This window comes from Kogia breviceps, chromosome 9 (genome assembly GCF_026419965.1).
Source record: "Kogia breviceps isolate mKogBre1 chromosome 9, mKogBre1 haplotype 1, whole genome shotgun sequence".
In the NCBI taxonomy this organism is placed as follows: Eukaryota; Metazoa; Chordata; class Mammalia; order Artiodactyla; family Physeteridae; genus Kogia; species Kogia breviceps.
This window is the reverse complement of record NC_081318.1, coordinates 22,838,038-22,856,294: the sequence shown is the minus strand read 5'-3', so window position 1 is coordinate 22,856,294 and position 18,257 is coordinate 22,838,038. Positions and strand designations below refer to the sequence as shown.

Below are 18,257 nucleotides of genomic sequence, written 5' to 3'. Positions count from 1 at the left end.
ATTGTGATAAAAACAGTGGGGAAATGGGCAGTTGCTGAGGTAACCTGTAAACACAGCTCCTATTTCCATATAAACAGTCCTCGTATACCAGCGTTCTTCTTCAAGATACCACACAGCTGAAGCATTTTCCAAAGAATATCCTTTTTGGCTTTCCATGAAGTCTCAGGTCAGAGTGTTAAATATTTTTATCATTAATCCGTGATAGCTGAACACTGTAGAATTGGCTGGTAATATTTGACATGTTTCTCAGAAAAATATTAAAAGTTAAGGGTCTATAGGCACTAAATCATTCGTTCTACTATCTCTAATAAATAATTATAAAGCATCCTAAAATTAAAATCTACCTTGTAAAATGTAAAGAATAGCCTTAGTAGTAATTCCAGATCAAGGGTCCACTTTGGCTCTGAATTCATGTTACAGATACTATGAGATGACTGGCTGTGGGTATCAGATCTGAAGTACGTTTTAGCACAGAGATTGGTCTTAGCCTTTAAAGGGGCTGCATGGAAACTCTATGATTCTGTTCAGCTTTTTGCTCAACCTCAATTCCATCCCCAAATTTTTTATAAAGGAAGTAAATAAACTTGAACTATATAATCATGATCTTGAACTAAGTTAAAGGAAGCCTGGAAATTAAAAGTTACCACAGCTGAACAACTAGAAAAGGGGGTGGGGGGAATCAGCAGTTTTACATTTAGCTTATTATTTTGAATAAATGTCAAAGAATATTTATATGAGGAAATACTAAGTTAGGTGAGAAAAGCAGGCTATAAAACTGTGTGTACAGTATGATCCTGATTATCTGTTTAAAGTTGTGTTTAAGGTTAGAAGGAAAATAGCTCTTATCTCTGCATGATATTTAAAAATTTTCTTTTATACTTAAATGAATTTTTACAAGTTTCTACATGCATTTGATTATCAGAGAAAAATAACTTTTTAAACACACACATAACAATTTAAAAAGCAAGGCAAGTTAGCAAGAAGGGGAGAATTTTCTATTTAATGAGACTTTTCTGTCCATTGGATTTCTTAAACTGCTTCCTAACATCCTTATAGTGACCAAGAACTCTTCCCCAGAAGAATGATTATGTCAGTTGCTTTACTTATTTGCTGACTCTCTTAGATGAAAGTGACGCTGTTAAGTTTGGTACGCATTGCTTTGCCCACAGTCGTGACATGTTTGCCCTAACCAGTCCACAGCCCCCCGCCCCCCGCCCCATCCTCCCCTACAGCTTGTTTTTGCAAGATGACTGCCATAGTTGTGGCAAAGTCTGCAGCTTCAGAACAAAGCTGAATCAACTGGCTTATTCGGTGTCAAACCCAGGACTTTATCCACCTCTGATAAACTAAATGACGCCACCGCCTCTTCTCCATGCCCACTTTTGATATTCCCTCAGTTAACTGTGCAGAGTGGTACCTGGTACTTTCCCAGGAGAGGTGATGAATTTATCTGGTGGGTTCTTTTTTTCTTTTCTTCCACATTTTAACATCTCTGAAGTTTGGATGGTAAACTATAATCTTACGATTACAATTGTCAGGAACTTTTTTTTTTGTCTGTGCTATGGGGCTTGGGGATCTTAGTTCCCTGACCAGGGATCGAACCTGGGCCCTGGCAGTGAAAATACGGAGTCGTAACCACTGGACCACCAGGGAATGCCCAGGAACTTTTCTTTTTTTGCTGGCACATGAAGCAGTAATGCATTTTATAGTTTGTATCATCATAGAATCAATAAAAGTGGGTATTTATGCATATAGTAAAAGCGTACAGTAAGGAAAAGAAAAACGGGATACAAACTGCTAGAATAGTGTTTACTATAAATAGATAGCTAATATCTTTCTGTTCTGCAGAGTGTTTGGTTTGCAGTGAAGGGAGGTTTATTATTTCATTATGTTTGTAGAGTTAAGGATTTGGAGCTTATAGTGATAATTTAAACTTTTTAAGTGTTAATTTAGTGCTGACTACATGTACATGAAGCAAAAGGAAGGGCTGAACTTTGCAAGATATTAGTCAGCCATTTGTATTTGGAATCATGGATGTAAGCCAAATTGCTATTATTTGATATGTTTTTATGTAGCTTTTAAAAATTTTATTTTATATTGGAGTATAGTTGATTTACAATGTTGTGTTAGTTTCAGGTATACAGCAAAGTGATTTAGTTATACATATACACATACCTATTCTTTTTCAGATTCTTTTCCCATATAGGTTATTGCAGAGTATTGAGTAGAGTTATTATTTAATATTAATTGAATAGCAAGTCCAGGTTGCTGACTCCTCACATTATCATCCATCCTTAGCTATAAAAAGGCAGTTTCAGATGCTCTGCCTTGTGTTACCGTAAAGAGAAAGGAGAAAAAGAAAACCTTGTGGTGGACAACCAAAATGGCTTTTGTATTGTGAGTATGGATCAGAGCTTCCACTATGGCTTACAGGCACTCAATTGATCTTGATAAAGAAGGGACTGGGAATGCGTGCATTCTGTCCTCAAACACCCATTTCCTGGGTTTAAAGAAAATCTCACATTAGCTGTATAAACGTGAAAGACTTGGGATTTCTCTAGCTATTTATTATTATCATTTAAAAATTGCTCTGATTCTGTCAATAGCACTGGAATCCCTTATGTGCTGGTAGGCTCACAAACATGGAGTCAGTAGAGAGATCCTAGGAAAGGTTGAAAGTTTGGTTTGTCTTGCTGCAGTGCTATACCTTTATTCAACTCATACATCCCCCCTCCTCTTTCTATACCCATAGCGAAGCTGCCGCCCATGCTGTCGCCACCCTGGCCGAGGCCACCTTGCAAGGGGGGGGACAGATAGTCCTGTCTGGGGAAACCGCAGCAGCTGTCGGAGCACTTACTGGAGTCCAAGATGCTAATGGTAAGAGAGCATAAATATTTTATTGAATTTCTTCCCTGTTTCCACTTAAACCTTCATGACATGACTGACAACAAACCCTTCAGAATGAGGTTGAACTTTGATTTGAGTTTTTTATATTGGTAGGCAATTGATACCTAGGAAAATTCTAGGAGCCTCTGATTCCTTTCACTAGTAGGAGACTTGGGGTTTCCTGGGAGGGAAAAAAAGCCATAATAATGTCTACCTAACTGAATGACTTATTTGAAAAGTGACTATTTGCTGTGACAGTACTTGCTGAGAGGGATTTTTAAATTTTCCGTGAGGTACATTTTGTCCATTTTCTCCCATGGGGTAGATCAGTGTCCTTTACTATAGCAGAGACTCTCCTGTGGGCAAGTGCACTGTGGTAGCGAGGAATGTTCTGACTATCTTGAGAAAGGCACCACCATCTCACCACAAGGTCAGCCAGCAGGCTGTGATAAAGGCGCTTTTCTGATTGATGCTAGGGGTTCTGCTTCCCGTTAAATGTGGCCTCACCAAGGACCTCCGGATTGAGCCAATAACTTGCCACCACCCTGCCCTTCTTTCCCGGCTCTTTGACTTCCTGGATATTGGTGATATCCTGAATAAACAAGAGGGATAAAGTTCATAAAAATATGATGACAAAAATTTACAGCTCCAGCCCAGTTCTTTGGATCTACTTCAGCAGGCTCTGGGAGTCAGTCAGTAACGAAGTCTTGAGCTGCCTGGGAAGTGCCTCAGAAGTCTGGGTCAAAGAGGAAGACCAGTCCTGTTCTGTGAGACTCTGTGTGACTGTTTATTAAGCTTTTAAAATATACATATAATTAGGCTAAGTAGGACAAATTAACTACTGTATGGTTTTTGGAGATTTGTAGTTTAAAGTCCTGGAAAGAGGGTAGATAATGACGTACCTTTATTTAGGCAGACAGTTCCTTTAATGGCATTTAGTGGCTGAAGGAAAAGTCCCTGGCACTTTTTTTAGGGTAGATCCCTAAGAACTAAATAACATGTTAGTTGGAAAAGTCTTTGAAGAAAGACACAATGCTGCATCCTCCTTCAAAAGTGGGGAGAAGAAAGCACTTCTGTCTCCCAGAGAAGAATAACAGGAAATGTAAAGAGCCATGTGGCTTCTGAGAATCATTTTCTTAAACAAAAAACAAAAAATCACATATTAAAACTACAGCCTGCTTTTTCTGTAGGGCTAGGGGCTTCCATGAACTAACCCAAATAGAGATAAAGTTGATCTTAGCCAGAACACTGCAAGGTAAAGGGCATCTTATAGCCATGTATGTTCAGGGTGAAATGGACCATAGTTGGAATTAAGGAAAACCTCCCTCTTTAGCTCGAATCCTACCCCTATTTCCGTATCTTTTTCTATTCCTCATTTCAGTCCTCATCTACCTTGAACAGAAGATATCTGACTGTGTCACATTCTTCTGAAGTGCAATTGCTGTTATTCACTATGCAGCTACTAAAAATAATTCCCTGTGTGGGTTGGATGGGAGACTTTGTTATCCCTTCTAGTGGTCTTGACCTGTCCAGGTGAGAAGAGACCGCTTTATAGTTCTGACTCCTCCCTAGCCTCACCTTTTCAGGTAGATGAATTTATAGGTAAGTGTAAGGACTCTCTGGGGCTCCTGCCACGTAGATCTATTCAGCCATGAGATAAAGGTGAACCACACCACTACTGTTGATTCCTGGAAGCTGCTTCTTTTCAGTAGCTTGGGCTCTGTGAATCAGTTGTGTTGACTTCATGTTGTTGGCCGCATTTGTGTTAAGAGAAAATTATGATCTACATCCAAAAAGCCAGTGGTTCCCCAAAGCAGACCATTCCCTAGTTTGTGACCTGCCAACATGTGTGAACTCAGACTTGAGAGTTGGATATACCACTTTCTTGGTGCTATATCAAATCAGACTGTTGAGTGGTGCCTTATCCTAGTAATATTAGGTGAAGGCACATATCATGTCATCTATCCCTTGGGAATCCAGAGGATGAATCTAATATTGGATATGATCCAGGTAATTCTGATGCTCCTTCTGCCTTCTAGCATTTTTATCCAGAGTGCTATAGGATTTACTCTGGGACTTGGAACCAGAATATTCTCATTTAACCAACTAGTTTATCTGTCTGGAATTTCAAGGGTTCTTTTTTCGTTATTCTTTTAGATTGTGCCCTATTGGCATTGTTTGTCACTTTTGTGATGACAAGCTTATGGTATCTGCCCGTAGACCAAATTTATTATCAGGAAGAGTTTATTATCAGGAAGATGATAGCAGAACAAGGTGCTATTTGGTAACAGACACTACTGGGGAAAAAAATACATCCCAGATTCCAGAATATGGCTTAAATAAAAATCCTACTAGCAGATGACTCTTCTAAGAACAATGTGGATATTGGCCTGTTCCAACCTGAAGCAGGATTTTCAGCGTCTTCTGGGATAGAACTAGAGGGAATGGAGGACCATTGTGTGTGAAGCTTGATAGAATACAGTAATCAATGTGAGACGGCTGGGGCAGTGTAGGTGAGTGGTTTTCAAGTTAAAGATAATGACACCTTCATGGCAGAAGTTTAAATTCCAAATTACCAAGGCAGACCTGACAAGAGATCTTGTATCTGAACACTTCTTTTTTCTGGACCCTATCTCACCCCAACACTAAAGAGACTACTCAAGCACTAGCATTACTCTGTTTCATTTATGTTCTCCCTTTTTTAATAGTGGTAAATGAGTCTTTGGTCTTTTATGATGGTGTTTCATGGTTTGGTTGAATTCAAAGATTTTCACAGGTGCCTTTCTCTTTGAAATGCCTAAGTCTGGGAGAGGCCTCTGTTTGAGTTCCTTCCTTTACCTCTTCTTTTCTTTCTTCTTTTTTTTTCTTTTTAACACAGTTATCCCTTGCTTTTCCCCCCAACACATCTTAAGAGGTTGAACAATTTTAAATTGCCCATTGGTTTCCTTTTACTCTGCCATCCTCTGTACCCTAGAACTCCCTTTGCTAATGGACTCCAGAACCAATGAAGGAAGGCTGACACGGGTTGAAGAACTCTTGAGTGATATTCCCATCTCACCCATCCTTGCCACCCATTGTTAGCAATTCTCTAGGGAACCAGATCCACAGATCTTTCATCTTTCTTCCTATTTCTACAAAAAAATAATGAAAAAATCTAGATGGGGGTAAAACAAAACAAATAATTGAAGTTCATAGTGAATCAGTAAAGGTAATGGGAATCATCTGCCTCAATTATTGTCCATCAAGCTTCGTACCAGAGCTGCTGAGAAAGGATCAACATTTTCTAAAATGGCTGACACTTTTTCTAACAACACCACAAGAAAAAAGGGGAGCATAGCATTTGCTGGGGGTGTTTGTTTTGGTTTTGGTTGTTTTGGTCCTGATTATAAAAATCATCTATGATTCCACTTCATAGAATGTTAATAGTTTGAGGGTTTGTTTTTGTTTTTGTTGAGTTTTTTTTTTTTTTTTTTTTTTTTTTTTGCGGTATGCGGGCCTCTCACTGTTGTGGCCTCTCCCGTTGCGGAGCACAGGTTCCGGACGCGCAGGCCTAGCGGCCATGGCTCACGGGCTTAGTTGCTCCGCGGCATGTGGGATCTTCCCGGAACAGGGCACGAACCCGTGTCTCCTGCATCGGCAGGCGGATTCTCAACCACTGCGCCACCAGGGAAGCCCTTGTTGAGTTTTTAAAATATGGCCTTTTTCCCCCATTCATAAGGTTTTTTAACCTAATTAAGATCATGTTGTACTATTTCATAACTTATTTTGAGATATCTTAACCATTTTCATGTGGTTAAATATTTTTTGATACTTGCTAATATATGTTTAATACTTGCTACCATATCATCATATTATCCATCATAGTAACCAGTTCCCTATTGTTGATAATTTAGGCTATTAATATTTTTACAACAAAAATAATACTGTTCATCTTGGTATAAAATCTTGTCCATACCTTTGATTCTTTGCTCTCTACATAGCTCATACTTGCTTATACTTAAAACAGAACTGTTTAGAACGTGCTTCGTTACCCTTCACCGAAATTGGATATTAGCATAATTTGCTGTGTGTGTGTGTGTGTGTGTGTGTGTGTGTGTGTGTGTGTGTGCCTATTTGGTAGGAAATAAGTTGTATTTCATTTTAATTTGCTTTTTTTTTTTTTTTCTGGTACGCGGGCCTCTCACTGTTGTGGCCTCTCCCGTTGTGGAGCACAGGCTCCGGACGCTCAGGCTCAGCGGCCATGGCGCACGGGCCCAGCCGCTCCGCGGCATGTGGTATCTTCCCGGACCGGGGCACGAACCCGTGCCCCCTGCATCGGCAGGCGGACTCTCAACTACTGCGCCACCAGGGAAGCCCTAATTTGCATTTTTTAATATTAGTGGTAGATAATTTTACTTTTTCCTTCATGATTTTATCTACACGTGTATTTTTGTGGTTTTGTTTTGTTTTGTTTTGTTTTGCTGTACGCGGGCCTCTCACTGTTGTGGCCTCTCCCGTTGCGGAGCACAGGCTCCGGACGCACAGGCTCAGCGGCCATGGCTCACGGGCCCAGCTGCTCCGCGACATGTGGGATCTTCCTGGACCGGGGCACGAACCCGTGTCCCCTACATCGGCAGGCGGACTCTCAACCACTGCGCCCCCAGGGAAGACCCCTCTGCTGAAGTCTTTAACATATGAAGAGTTTTTCCAAATCAATAAGAGAAAGAGAAAGATGTAATCCCTTTATTGTATATGTTGCAAGCTTTCCCTGTTTATTTTTATTTCACTTCTGTTACTTTCACTTTTTATTTTATTTTAATTTTTTTTAATTTTATTTTTTTATTTATTTGGTTGCATTGGGTCTTCGTTGCTGCACACAGGCTTTCTCTAGTTGCATCGAGCAGGGCTACTCTTTGTTGCAGTGAGAGGGCTTCTCATTGCAGTGGTTTCTCTTGTTGCGGAGCTCGGGCTTTAGGTGCTTGGGCTTCAGTAGTTGTGGCTCGTGGGCTCTAGAGCGCAGGCTCAGTAGTTGTGGCGCACAGGCTTAGTTGCTCTGCAGCATGTGGGATCTTCCTGGACCAGGGATCAAACCCGTGTCCCCTGCATCGGCAGGCAGATTCTTAACCACTGTGCCACCAGGGAAGTCCCACTTTCACTTTTATTTCCTTAATTGTTTCTCTTTTTACCTTTATGTTTACATAGGCCCCAAGTCAGATCAATATCTATATGCCAGTTCTTCTATGGACTCAATTTTCATTTTAAATACTATAAAATATCTGGAATTTATTTTGTATATGGCATTAGGTAGGAATCTGAATCATTTTTTCCCCTACATAATTAATTATTCCAGCATCATTTATCCTATAAAAAAGGTTAAAATCCATCCTTTTAAAACTGTTTTGAAATCTCATCTTTATTATGCAGAATTCTTAAATAGACTGTGTAAGGTCTTGTGTGGGGCTCTTTTGTTTCTATTCATCTGTTCTGTTCTTTATACTGTAATATTTTACTATTGTGATGTTATTCTTAGAGGCTAGTGAAAGGCCTATTTCCAAATTTGAAAAAAATTCAATCAAAATTCCAAAGAGTTTTTTTTGCAGAGTGAACTTAACAATAATTTTTAAGTTGATCTGGAAAAATTAAGCCTCATCCTAGAAAAAAATCCTACCAAGCCTGTTAGCAGAACTGCTAAGAAGTTTTAAAATTGACTGATTTAAGGTTTCTCTTCTCCTTCTGCCCCAGTTTTCCCCAGGGCAGGGGACATGGGGAGTGTTCATTATGACAAAGATGGACCAGGAGTAGGAGACAAGTGCTCTGAATACTGCCCCAGTGAATTGAACAATGGGACAGTAATTGTTGCTGGAGAAAACATTGTCCCTGCTACAACCATGTTCATTCTCTTAAGACCAAACCAAGTGTATCTTTCTTTTTTTTTTTTTTTTCTTTTTTTTTTTTCTTTTTTTTTTTTTTTTTTTTTTTTGCGGTACGTGGGCCTCTCACTGCTGTGGCCTCTTCCGTTGTGGAGCACAGGCTCCGGACGCACAGGCCCAGCGGCCATGGCTCACGGGCCCAGCCGCTCCGCAGCATGTGGGATCCTCCCGGACCGGGGCACGAACCCGTGTCCCCTGCATCGGCAGGCGGACTCTGAACCACTGAGCCACCAGGGAAGCCCGGTGTATCTTTCTAGACTAAGAAATTGTGGCCATCCATTCTGTTTATGCAGAATTCTATGGAGGCTCAGTTCTTGCACTTTGAAATTTTAATTTCTCTTTTTTTCCCCAACTTCAATTTCATTTTTGTATTAAAGATGATAGTGGGGGCACTCCCCACTTATGGTGTACTCCAAGGTAGGACATGGCATTCTTTTCTGCTGTTAGCCTTGCATTCTGTCTCTCAATCCCATTGTCCCGTTAATTTTATTTATTTAACAAACATTTCTATAATACTTGCTTATGCAAGCACTCTGCTAAGTGTTTTACATGCACTAACTTATCTAAAACTCAGAATATATCTATAAGGTAAACACTATTATCCCCATTTAACATATGGAGAAACTGGGACACAGAAAGTTTTGGTAACTTGACCAGGTTCACACAGAGAGTAGCATAGTGAAATTTGAATTCAGGCAGTTTGTTTCCAAACCGCTCTGCTCTGCTGCCTCCCTTTGATGGGAACTGTTTCTGCCTGGACTCCACAAATACAGTGTGATGATTGTCTCCCGGTGTTGAACAAATAAGTTTGGAAATGTCAGGGCCTTTCTCCCATCTCTGCTGAAGGCCACTTGCCTTTGTCTGGTTTAGCCACAGTGCCCATCTGCCCCAGCTGTTCCTCACGGCTGTAGGGATCCTCTGGTGGTTTCTGATGCCAAGTGCTCCTCTGCTCAGCATCCCCACCCACTGCACACGCATGCACGCACACGCACACGCAGGCTTTCCTTTGCTAGCCTGGAGAAGCCTCTAGGTCTGTGCGTTTCTCTGGTTCCAGAAGTCACAGAAGCAGTCAGCAGCTGGCTGTCAGATTTAAGTATTTTCAGTGAGCTGGTTACTTTGTGTACTTGGTGAACATAAGAGGGACGGGCGGGTGCTGTTTATTTTTTATTTATTTATTTTTTATTTTTGGCGCGCACGCACGGCTTGTGGGATCTTAGCTCCCCAACCAGGGACTGAACCCAGGCCCGGCAGTGAAAACACCAAGTCCTAACCACTGGACCACCAGGGAATTCCCGGGTGGGTGCTGTTTAGAACGAGGGAACACTGTCTGGGGTGGAAGTAGATGATGGTCAGAAGGGAGTAAATGCAGCTGAAGAGTTATTTTCTCACCTTCTAGAATCCTCTACCCAGGCCCTCCTGCTGCCCTTCAATTTATGCCAGGGCTCTTTCAGCCTCCCCACCTGTTTCCAGGGAAATAGAGACTGAGGTGTTAGGGTTGGGGAATGTGGGAAAGGGCTCAGGGGAGTTTACATTTCTGCTTAGAGCAAGTTGACTGGCTAATTTGCTTCCCCTGCTACTCACTGAAACTTTCCCCTTGGCTCTGCCTCCAGCCCTTGATTTCACTCCCCAGAGCGTTCGTAAAGTACATCTTTCTCTATTGTCTGACACCTGGAGACCATCCACTACCTGCTCTGTCCTGGTTGAGACCGGGGGCCAGCTACCTTCCTCATGCCCTGAATGAAGAGAAGTAGACGAGGGGGCTGGTCTGTTTAAAAATTGAAGCTGGTTACAAGGGCATTCACATTATACTCACAGAGAGAGCAGCCCTTCTCATTTCTCTTCAGTGCCATACGTCCCTCTCTGTTCTGGCCTGGCCCTGTCAACAGTCCTGCTGCTGAGGTTCCCCCTTAAGGTTCGTAGATATAAAATTTCCTACAACCCAAAGACCCCACTCAGTTCCTGCACTGTGTAACACGTGTACATTTTACTACCCATTCCAATTTCCAGATCAAACGAAATCAATTTTCAGGTTCTTTCAGAAAAAACACTTTATCTTCTTTTCACATTGACCATGTTATCACTTTCACCTCCCTGTTTTTCTCTGACCTTTTTACAAACTTTAAAAATATATATGTTTTCCCAGTTGAATTTAATCTCAACCATGCTCATTGGAATGCCTTTTTAAAAAAAAAAAAATTGGCCTTCTTAGCAAGGGGGGTAAAAGAGTAGATGGATGAGGACAGAAACATGGAGTTCAGATAAGGGAGCAGGACTTTTGGGTGGGGTCCTTGCATGAAGAACACACATTCCTATCCTGCAAGGCCTCCCAAATGAGACAGGATGGCTGAAATGTCTGTCCTGTACTTATTATAAAGAGGTAAGCCCAGCTGGACCTGAAGGGGGCAACATGTGTGTGTTTTAATTTTCTGTTGAAACCTACTTTATGTATATTATACGAATGTTAGGGCATCCTTAACCTGGGTCTGTGGACCCTGAGAAAAAAGTTTTATATTTTTCTGGGGTCCACAGCTTTGATGAGATGTGCAAATAGATCACAGAGAGCTCCCATTTCCCCACCCCCTCCCCAAATTAAGAACCTCTGCTCTAGAGAGTGTGGCTAGGGTCATTTCACTTTGCGGGTATCTGGTGTGGCACTGAGAGTAAAAGGAGGGGCAAGGGAGATGGGAGGACCTGCAGGCCTAGATGGATACTCTGAAAGCTGCACCACTACCAAGCTCTGTGTTCTTGGGCAAGCACATTAAGCTCTCTAAGCCTTCGTTGTAAACTCAGGATGATGGTAGTTCCATGCTCATAAGGTGGTTGTGAGCATTAAACAAAATGAGTCCTGTGAAGTGCTTAGCATAGTGCTTGGCACATAGAGCCATCATAAACATGAAATTATTATTAGCTGTCAGCATCAGTTTCTTCTCCAGCATTCCCCCAAATATGTTAAGTTGTACAGAGTGCATAGTACTGTTATAGACCCTGCTTTCCTGTCTTTAGGACAGATCTAAATGCTTACCTTATGCAGTTGAAGAATTTATGCTCCAGAGATGAATACTGTAAAACTGGGAATAGATCAGAGCCTTTTCTATAACCTTGAGTGAAGGAAATTGAAGGTGATGTTGTTTAATGGCTCCTGCATTTGGTTATATCACTCTCCTTGGTCCAGGGCTGCTGTTCTCTTCCAGCAGCATTTCAACTTCCATCATGAAAGGTGACTCTTTTTTCACTTTTTCCTTATTATCACCACCACCATCGTTCATTATTACTTACAGCATGTATGTCCTTCTGTTCCAGCTCTTCTTTAAAAATAAGAGAGAAAATGCCAATCTTCATCTTGATAAACTATAAAATACATCTCTCATTCTTCCTTTTCCTTATTCTCTGGACACATTAGTATAAGGACTTGTTCCTAAAGGAGTCAGTGGAGATGTAAATATTAAATGAATTTAGGAAATGTGTCCACGTTGCTCCCTCCAAAAGATGCTAATTTGCTATTCCAGTGCACACTAAATTACTTTTTGCCTCAGTATTTTAGTTAAAGTTTAAATAAGTAAAGATATTAAGTAAAGTTTTACTGTAAATGTGCATATTCAGTCACCATTAAAGCATGATAATAGCTTGAAAAGAACTGTTGTGTTCTTTGATACTGTACCTTTAGTGCAAAGACGGGGAGTTCAGTGCCTCTGGGACTGGAAGCAGGCAGCTCCTGAGCACCAGTGTTTAGTGTGAGCTGAGAGTCCCGGGCTGCAAGCCCCACATCCTGACAGTCCCCAGAGAGCAGCGCCTCTGGCGCTCTGGGTTTGCAGGCCACCCTCCTGTAAAGTAAATGGCCCTCTTTTCCACTGACAGGGAGACCTGAAGGGAAGCTAAGATACTAGGATGGTGTCAGTCAGACCAAGCTGAGGCAATTGCCTGTTCTGTAAGAAAAAGCACATGAAGGTTCATCTGTAATACAACTGTTTCCCCTTCAGAATCATGTCTTTTTTTAAGTGGAGGGGGAGTGGGACATACTCAGAGACCTGAAAAGATTACTTCTTAGAACAAGTAAGATAAGGAGAGCTCTGAGCTGTGGCTCAGAAAGAAGAAGGGTAAGGGCTGAGCACACGAACGGGACCTGCCTCTGGTGCTGCCTGAGGAGCTGGTGCCACACTGGGGAGCTGCCGTAGCCAGGGCAGCACTCAGCGCAGCACGCTCCGCAGTCTGTCCTCCCCGGGCTGCTCTTCCCCATTTCAGCCAGCTAACTTTTCTCCTGAGATGAAGTTTGCATTCTGGGAAGCGTGTTGGTAGATGTCATACCAGGAAAATAACTGTTTCAGTTTTGCTCTTTATTTGCCTTTTGACTGTATGCGTTAAGCATTATTATTTAGGGCCTTCACCTTTTTCTTTTCTTTCTACATTCTTTCCTTTCCTTTTCTTCCTTTCTTGTTTTTTTTTTTTTTTTTAACCAATACTCCTCTTCCTCCTCCTCCTCCTCCTCCTACTACTACTACTACTACTACCACCACCACCACTGCCTTGCAGTTGACTAAGTAGTCAATCTGCGTCGTTCTACCTTCACCCAGTAAGGTGGGTAGAACAGAGCTTATAGCCCTGTTTTGCAGAGGCAGCTAAAGCTAGGATTTGCCCAGGGTCACTCAGCTACTAAATAGTGAAACTGGAAACCAAACGCAGATCTCCAGGACTTTTTCTACTGCCTCTGTGGGCTGCCTTTTCCCCCCTTCACTCCATCTTGCCAATCCACCCAACCAAGAAAGTGAAGAAGGTATAAAACAAATTAAAATCATCTTTACTGTTTATCTGATTAAACTATTACTTGGTGTGGCTCACTATTTTGCAGGCTTGTTTTGAGGAGAGGTCATAGCCATATTTTGCTCACTTTAGAAGTCAGTGTCATGATGAATCTTAACAGAAGCCAATAAGTAAATGGCATCAAAACCCAAGATCTAAAGGTGTGTCCCGGGAATTCTCTGACAGTCCAGTGGTTAGAACTTGGCGCTTTCACTGCTGGGGCCTGGGTTCAATCCCTGCTCGGGGAACCAAAATAATCCTGCAAGCCACACCAAAAAATTTTAAAAATAAAATAAAATAAAAGTGTGTCCCATACAGTAGCCACTAGCTATATGTGGCTATTTGAATTTCAATGCAAGTTAATTAAAATTAAATAAAATTTAAAATTCAGTTATTCAGTCACACTAGCCACAGTTCAAGTGCTTAGTAGCCGTATGTGGGCTGAGGTACTGAATTTTTTATTTAATTTTAATTTATTCATTCACATTTAAATTTAAATAGCCACATGTAGCTAGTGGCTACTAATAGACCACACAGATACAGAACATCTCCATCGTTGCCGAAAGCTCTATTGGACAGCGCTGGTCTAAAGACTATGGCAGGAATACTGTAGTCTTCTGGCGAGTTGTGCCCCTCTGCACAGGGGAGGGCAGCAGAAATACGTCATGAGCCTCCCCTCCCAGTGACCTTCTCAGCACAGAGACAGCCAGCCTTTGCTAAAAAACTGCCACGTGACTACAGTAATCCGCAGCCAGTGGACAGCTGGGCAGAGGGTTGCAAGAAGAACTGGCCTATTTTTGTGCACTGCAGAGTTCCGAGCAGGAAACCCTGAGCCAGGAGGCAGTGGCAACACCTATACCCACTTCCTCGTCGCCTTATTCATGACCGAGGCCACTCGCGCATTTCCATTTGGATGCTCCACAGGTGCAAATTTCTCTTCTCAACTACAGCTGTCTTCAGGTCAGGTGCTCTAATGGATTTATCATGACCCCAAAAAGAATTAAATATCCAGAGCCTGGTGGGTCACAGGCTGAAAGAAGCCATTACCATTGGATGAATTCCAGATTTCACAATGAAACATGGCTGCTTTTGAGAAATGAGAACATGGAGATGTGTAATGGAGCTCTTGATTCTAGAACCCAAAGGGGGTTACAGTTCTCTGCCCTATGTATGTTACTCACCCAGCCCTTTCATACCATAGAAGCTTGTCCTCCTTTCCTACTCCCTTCATTGTGACCTCCTGAAGTCCAAAAGGCCTTCCGGAATAGCTTTCATTGTGGGGAATTCCCTGGCGGCCTAGTGGTTAGGACTCCACACTTACTGCTGAGGGCCCAGGTTCAATCCCTGGTCGGGGAACTAAAATCCCACAAGCCACATGGTGCGGCCAAAAAAAAAAAAAAAAAGTGTCATTGTGATGTTTAGATTCATCTTTCTCCTTGCAGAGTCTGCAAGTCCAGAGGGGATGTGTTGTCTCCACTACACCATCATAAACTGAGGTGGCCTCAGGCATTCATAATTTTATACCAGGAATTGCTAATCTAGGCCCTGCAGAGAAAAAGAGGGCCTTTACAATGGAATGACCACTATACTTTGGTCTCTATTCTTAGTACTCATCTGAGCCATGGCCATGTCTTTCAGATGCTTTTAGATGCTTTCCATATTGAAAGCTGAATGTCTTCAGAGTTGGCTTCTCGGGGCCCCAGAGGGAATTAGCCCACATGTGAAGCCGGGTTGGTCTGACTGTGTTAGGTATTGCTCAGCTTGGGGAAACTTGACAAGCCAGGGATATTCTGGGCAGAGGACTCAAGTCAGAGCTTCAGAGTAGAGATTCTCAAGAAGGTGACTGCCATCAGGCAGATAGATACCACTGACCATGGTATCCTCTCCATCCCCTGTGTCCTCAAGGCCAAGTTACATGTTTCGTTATCTCATTCTCCTTCCCTTTAGGTCCCCAGATCTTTCTGAGTCTTTGTATTCGAAAGACAGATTCTGGTCTTAGATGATTCCAGCTCCTTGTAACCAAGACAGAATCTTGGTGCCTGTCATTGCAGGTAATATTCTGTAAAGGGATTTTTTTTTTTTTTTTTTTTTGCATACCAAATCCAGAACCATAATTGGGCAAGTTTAACTGGAGTCATTTCTATTCAATATGTGGATGAAAAAACAGTTTTAATTGAGCATGTAAAAGGGGGATTAATCACTGTTCACACAAGAACCAGAATATCATAACAGGAAAAATTCTTACAGAATAAAGTTTTTAAGGTTCTTGGGTAAAGGGAACTTTCCTCTTTTTACTTATTATGCTTCCATTAGGATTTTGAAGGAATGTCAGCACACTGTTATTAACTCTAATAGCTTGCACAGCTCAGCCAGTATGGTTTGGGGCCCTCTGGCTCTCAGATTACCTGTGTAAATACAGGGATTCACTTCCCAGCTCCACCGTTTGCTTCATAAAGAGCAAATGTGCAGAACCCCGCAGCAGCAGCCTAGCAGAGCAGTAAACTGAACAGGATGAACGTGCTTCCTTTTTGTGTGATGCTCTTTCCCCATCCTCCTGCCAAGAGCAGGCTATCAAATGAAAGGGAGGTTGTGGTCGGAGTCTGTAAAGTGAATGTCTAAGTGGCACCTGCTTCATTCAGCAGATCTGCTTTCCCGGCGCCTCCCACTGCGTATCTGCTCCTGACAAAGCCTCTTTTCTCCTTCTGTTGGTCAGACTGAAAGCAAAGGCCCAGCAAGGAGACATATTGGTTTTACTTTGTCAGCACAATTGCCTGTGACATTATAATTATACCAAATCTTCATTATTAGAAAGGCCCCAATTTAGAGATTTTCAGAGCCTAAAAGAGGTTTTCGAAAGTAGAATTGGTAAAAACATCTTTTCCGTTGTAAAGCTAGCAAATGGATCTGAGAATCATTGAAGGGGTCTAAATATGGAAACTGAGACACTGCTCTGAGCGAGACTACAAAGACACTGCTATCAGATTGGCTCACTAAAGAGGCGTCCAGCAATTCTCCGACTCTTCCCAGCCCAGCCTCTCCCTACTACTTGTAGCGCTATAATGTATAGCTATACTATTGTACTCTTAAATGCTGATAAATTTTCTCACCCAGAGGCCTAGGAGGTGTAGGGTATGTTAAAATAAGTTGATGGGGTAGGGCAGCAAAGGAAAAAACCTGTGATATAAATAAGAGGAATGCCAGGGAAATATATTTTAGGTAAGTGCAGAGCATCCAATTTCAGATTGAGTTTCCATCTAAACAAAGGCAACACTTATGTTCTACAGTGTGTGTGAACTGAAGCATGCTTATGGTGTGTAGTTGGCTCACTGGAAGCTCTGGGAAGGTTTTAGAGCTGTGCCCTGGCTCTCTAAACTGAAATTAACTAAAATCAAATAAAATTAAAGACTCAGTTCCTCAGTTACACTAGCCACGTTTCAAGTGCTCTATAGCCACCTTGCTGCCAGTGCACAAATACAGTGTGCCCATCTTCACAGTGAGTTCTTGGGTACAGGACTGTTTTAGAGATTGGTCTGTACCTCCTGAAATGTCTTGACTGCTTAAGTGAGCCTTGGACTTTCAATTTCAGGCTTGCTGGAAGGGGAAAAGGAAATTTGCCTGAATGTTTTTGGAACAACTTCCAGCCATGTTACTTGACTATAAGTTTTGTCTTTTCACCTTAAAATTATTTTTCCTCCAAGAATCTCATGTCCTTTCCCCACCCCCTGCTCACTCCTCATAAAACAATAATAATAATGATAATAATGAATTGTAACCATGAGAAAGGACTTTAATTTTAGGAATGCCCACTTACAGCTGACTTGCTTCCTGGCCTTCCCTTCCTTAAGCTTTCACATCCCTCCCTACTATTTGACTGGAGAGTTCTTTTCTCATTAAACAGAGCTTCTCATTGACAAGAGGGCATGTGAACACTCAGGGGCCAAGAGCATGTATATGGATTGTTCATTTTGTGCACGACATGGGGCGTGAACAACACTCCTGGGGGTGGAGCACTGAGCTGGTGGCATCTTCCATTTTCAGCTCCTCTGGGGAGCAAGGGCAGGACCTTTAAGCTTGTTTCTTCCATTTGTCTGCCTCCAGTAGCTACTACATGGTTGATTTGACTCCTGTGAGAAAACCTATATGAAATAATAATACTACCCCAAATTTAGACAGTATCTCTTTTCTCAGGAACTTAAATCATATAAATATAATGTTGCTTATCCTCAAAGCAGCCCTGTGAGACAGAAATGGCCTGTCCGTTTTATAAATGTAAACATAGTCAATTCTTAGTTGCCACACACAGATTATCTGGTATGCAGATGACCCATGACACATTTTAAATTCTTGGTCAGTTTCTCTAAGCAAGCCAGGGTAAGCCTGGCCCATCTCTTCCAACCCCAGCCAGCTGCTGTGTTCTTAAGGAATACAAATTAGTTTTCATATTAGCTTAAAGAAGACATAATTAGAAAGTTAAGTCTGATATTCCAATAAAGATGTTTTTAAAAAAAAGGAAGAAAGAAAGTAAGTCTGCTACAAGAAAAGCACATCGTAAGTTCCAGTTGAATGGCGTGGTGCGGAGGAAATGACCTCTCCTGCCTTTGGCTCAGCTAAGAGCTGACCGTAAGATCTACATTTAGACACATGTGCATCATCGGCACTCCCTGTGCT

The 18,257-nt window shown here is 41.9% G+C and overlaps 1 protein-coding gene across 15 annotated transcripts in view; it reads left to right on the top strand.

The window, feature by feature from the left end:
• NRF1 (nuclear respiratory factor 1) overlaps positions 1-18,257 on the top strand; it is a 127,963-nt gene that overhangs the window by 96,584 nt on the left and 13,122 nt on the right. For 14 of the 15 annotated variants that reach the window (XM_059074449.2, XM_059074448.2, XM_067042178.1 and 11 more), the window contains one exon: positions 2,753-2,877. In XM_059074449.2, the coding sequence (XP_058930432.1) occupies positions 2,753-2,877 (125 nt within the window). Of the gene's footprint in view, positions 1-2,752; positions 2,878-15,536; positions 15,641-18,257 lie in introns of all 15 variants that reach the window. The other variant, XM_059074454.2, reaches the window with a different exon arrangement.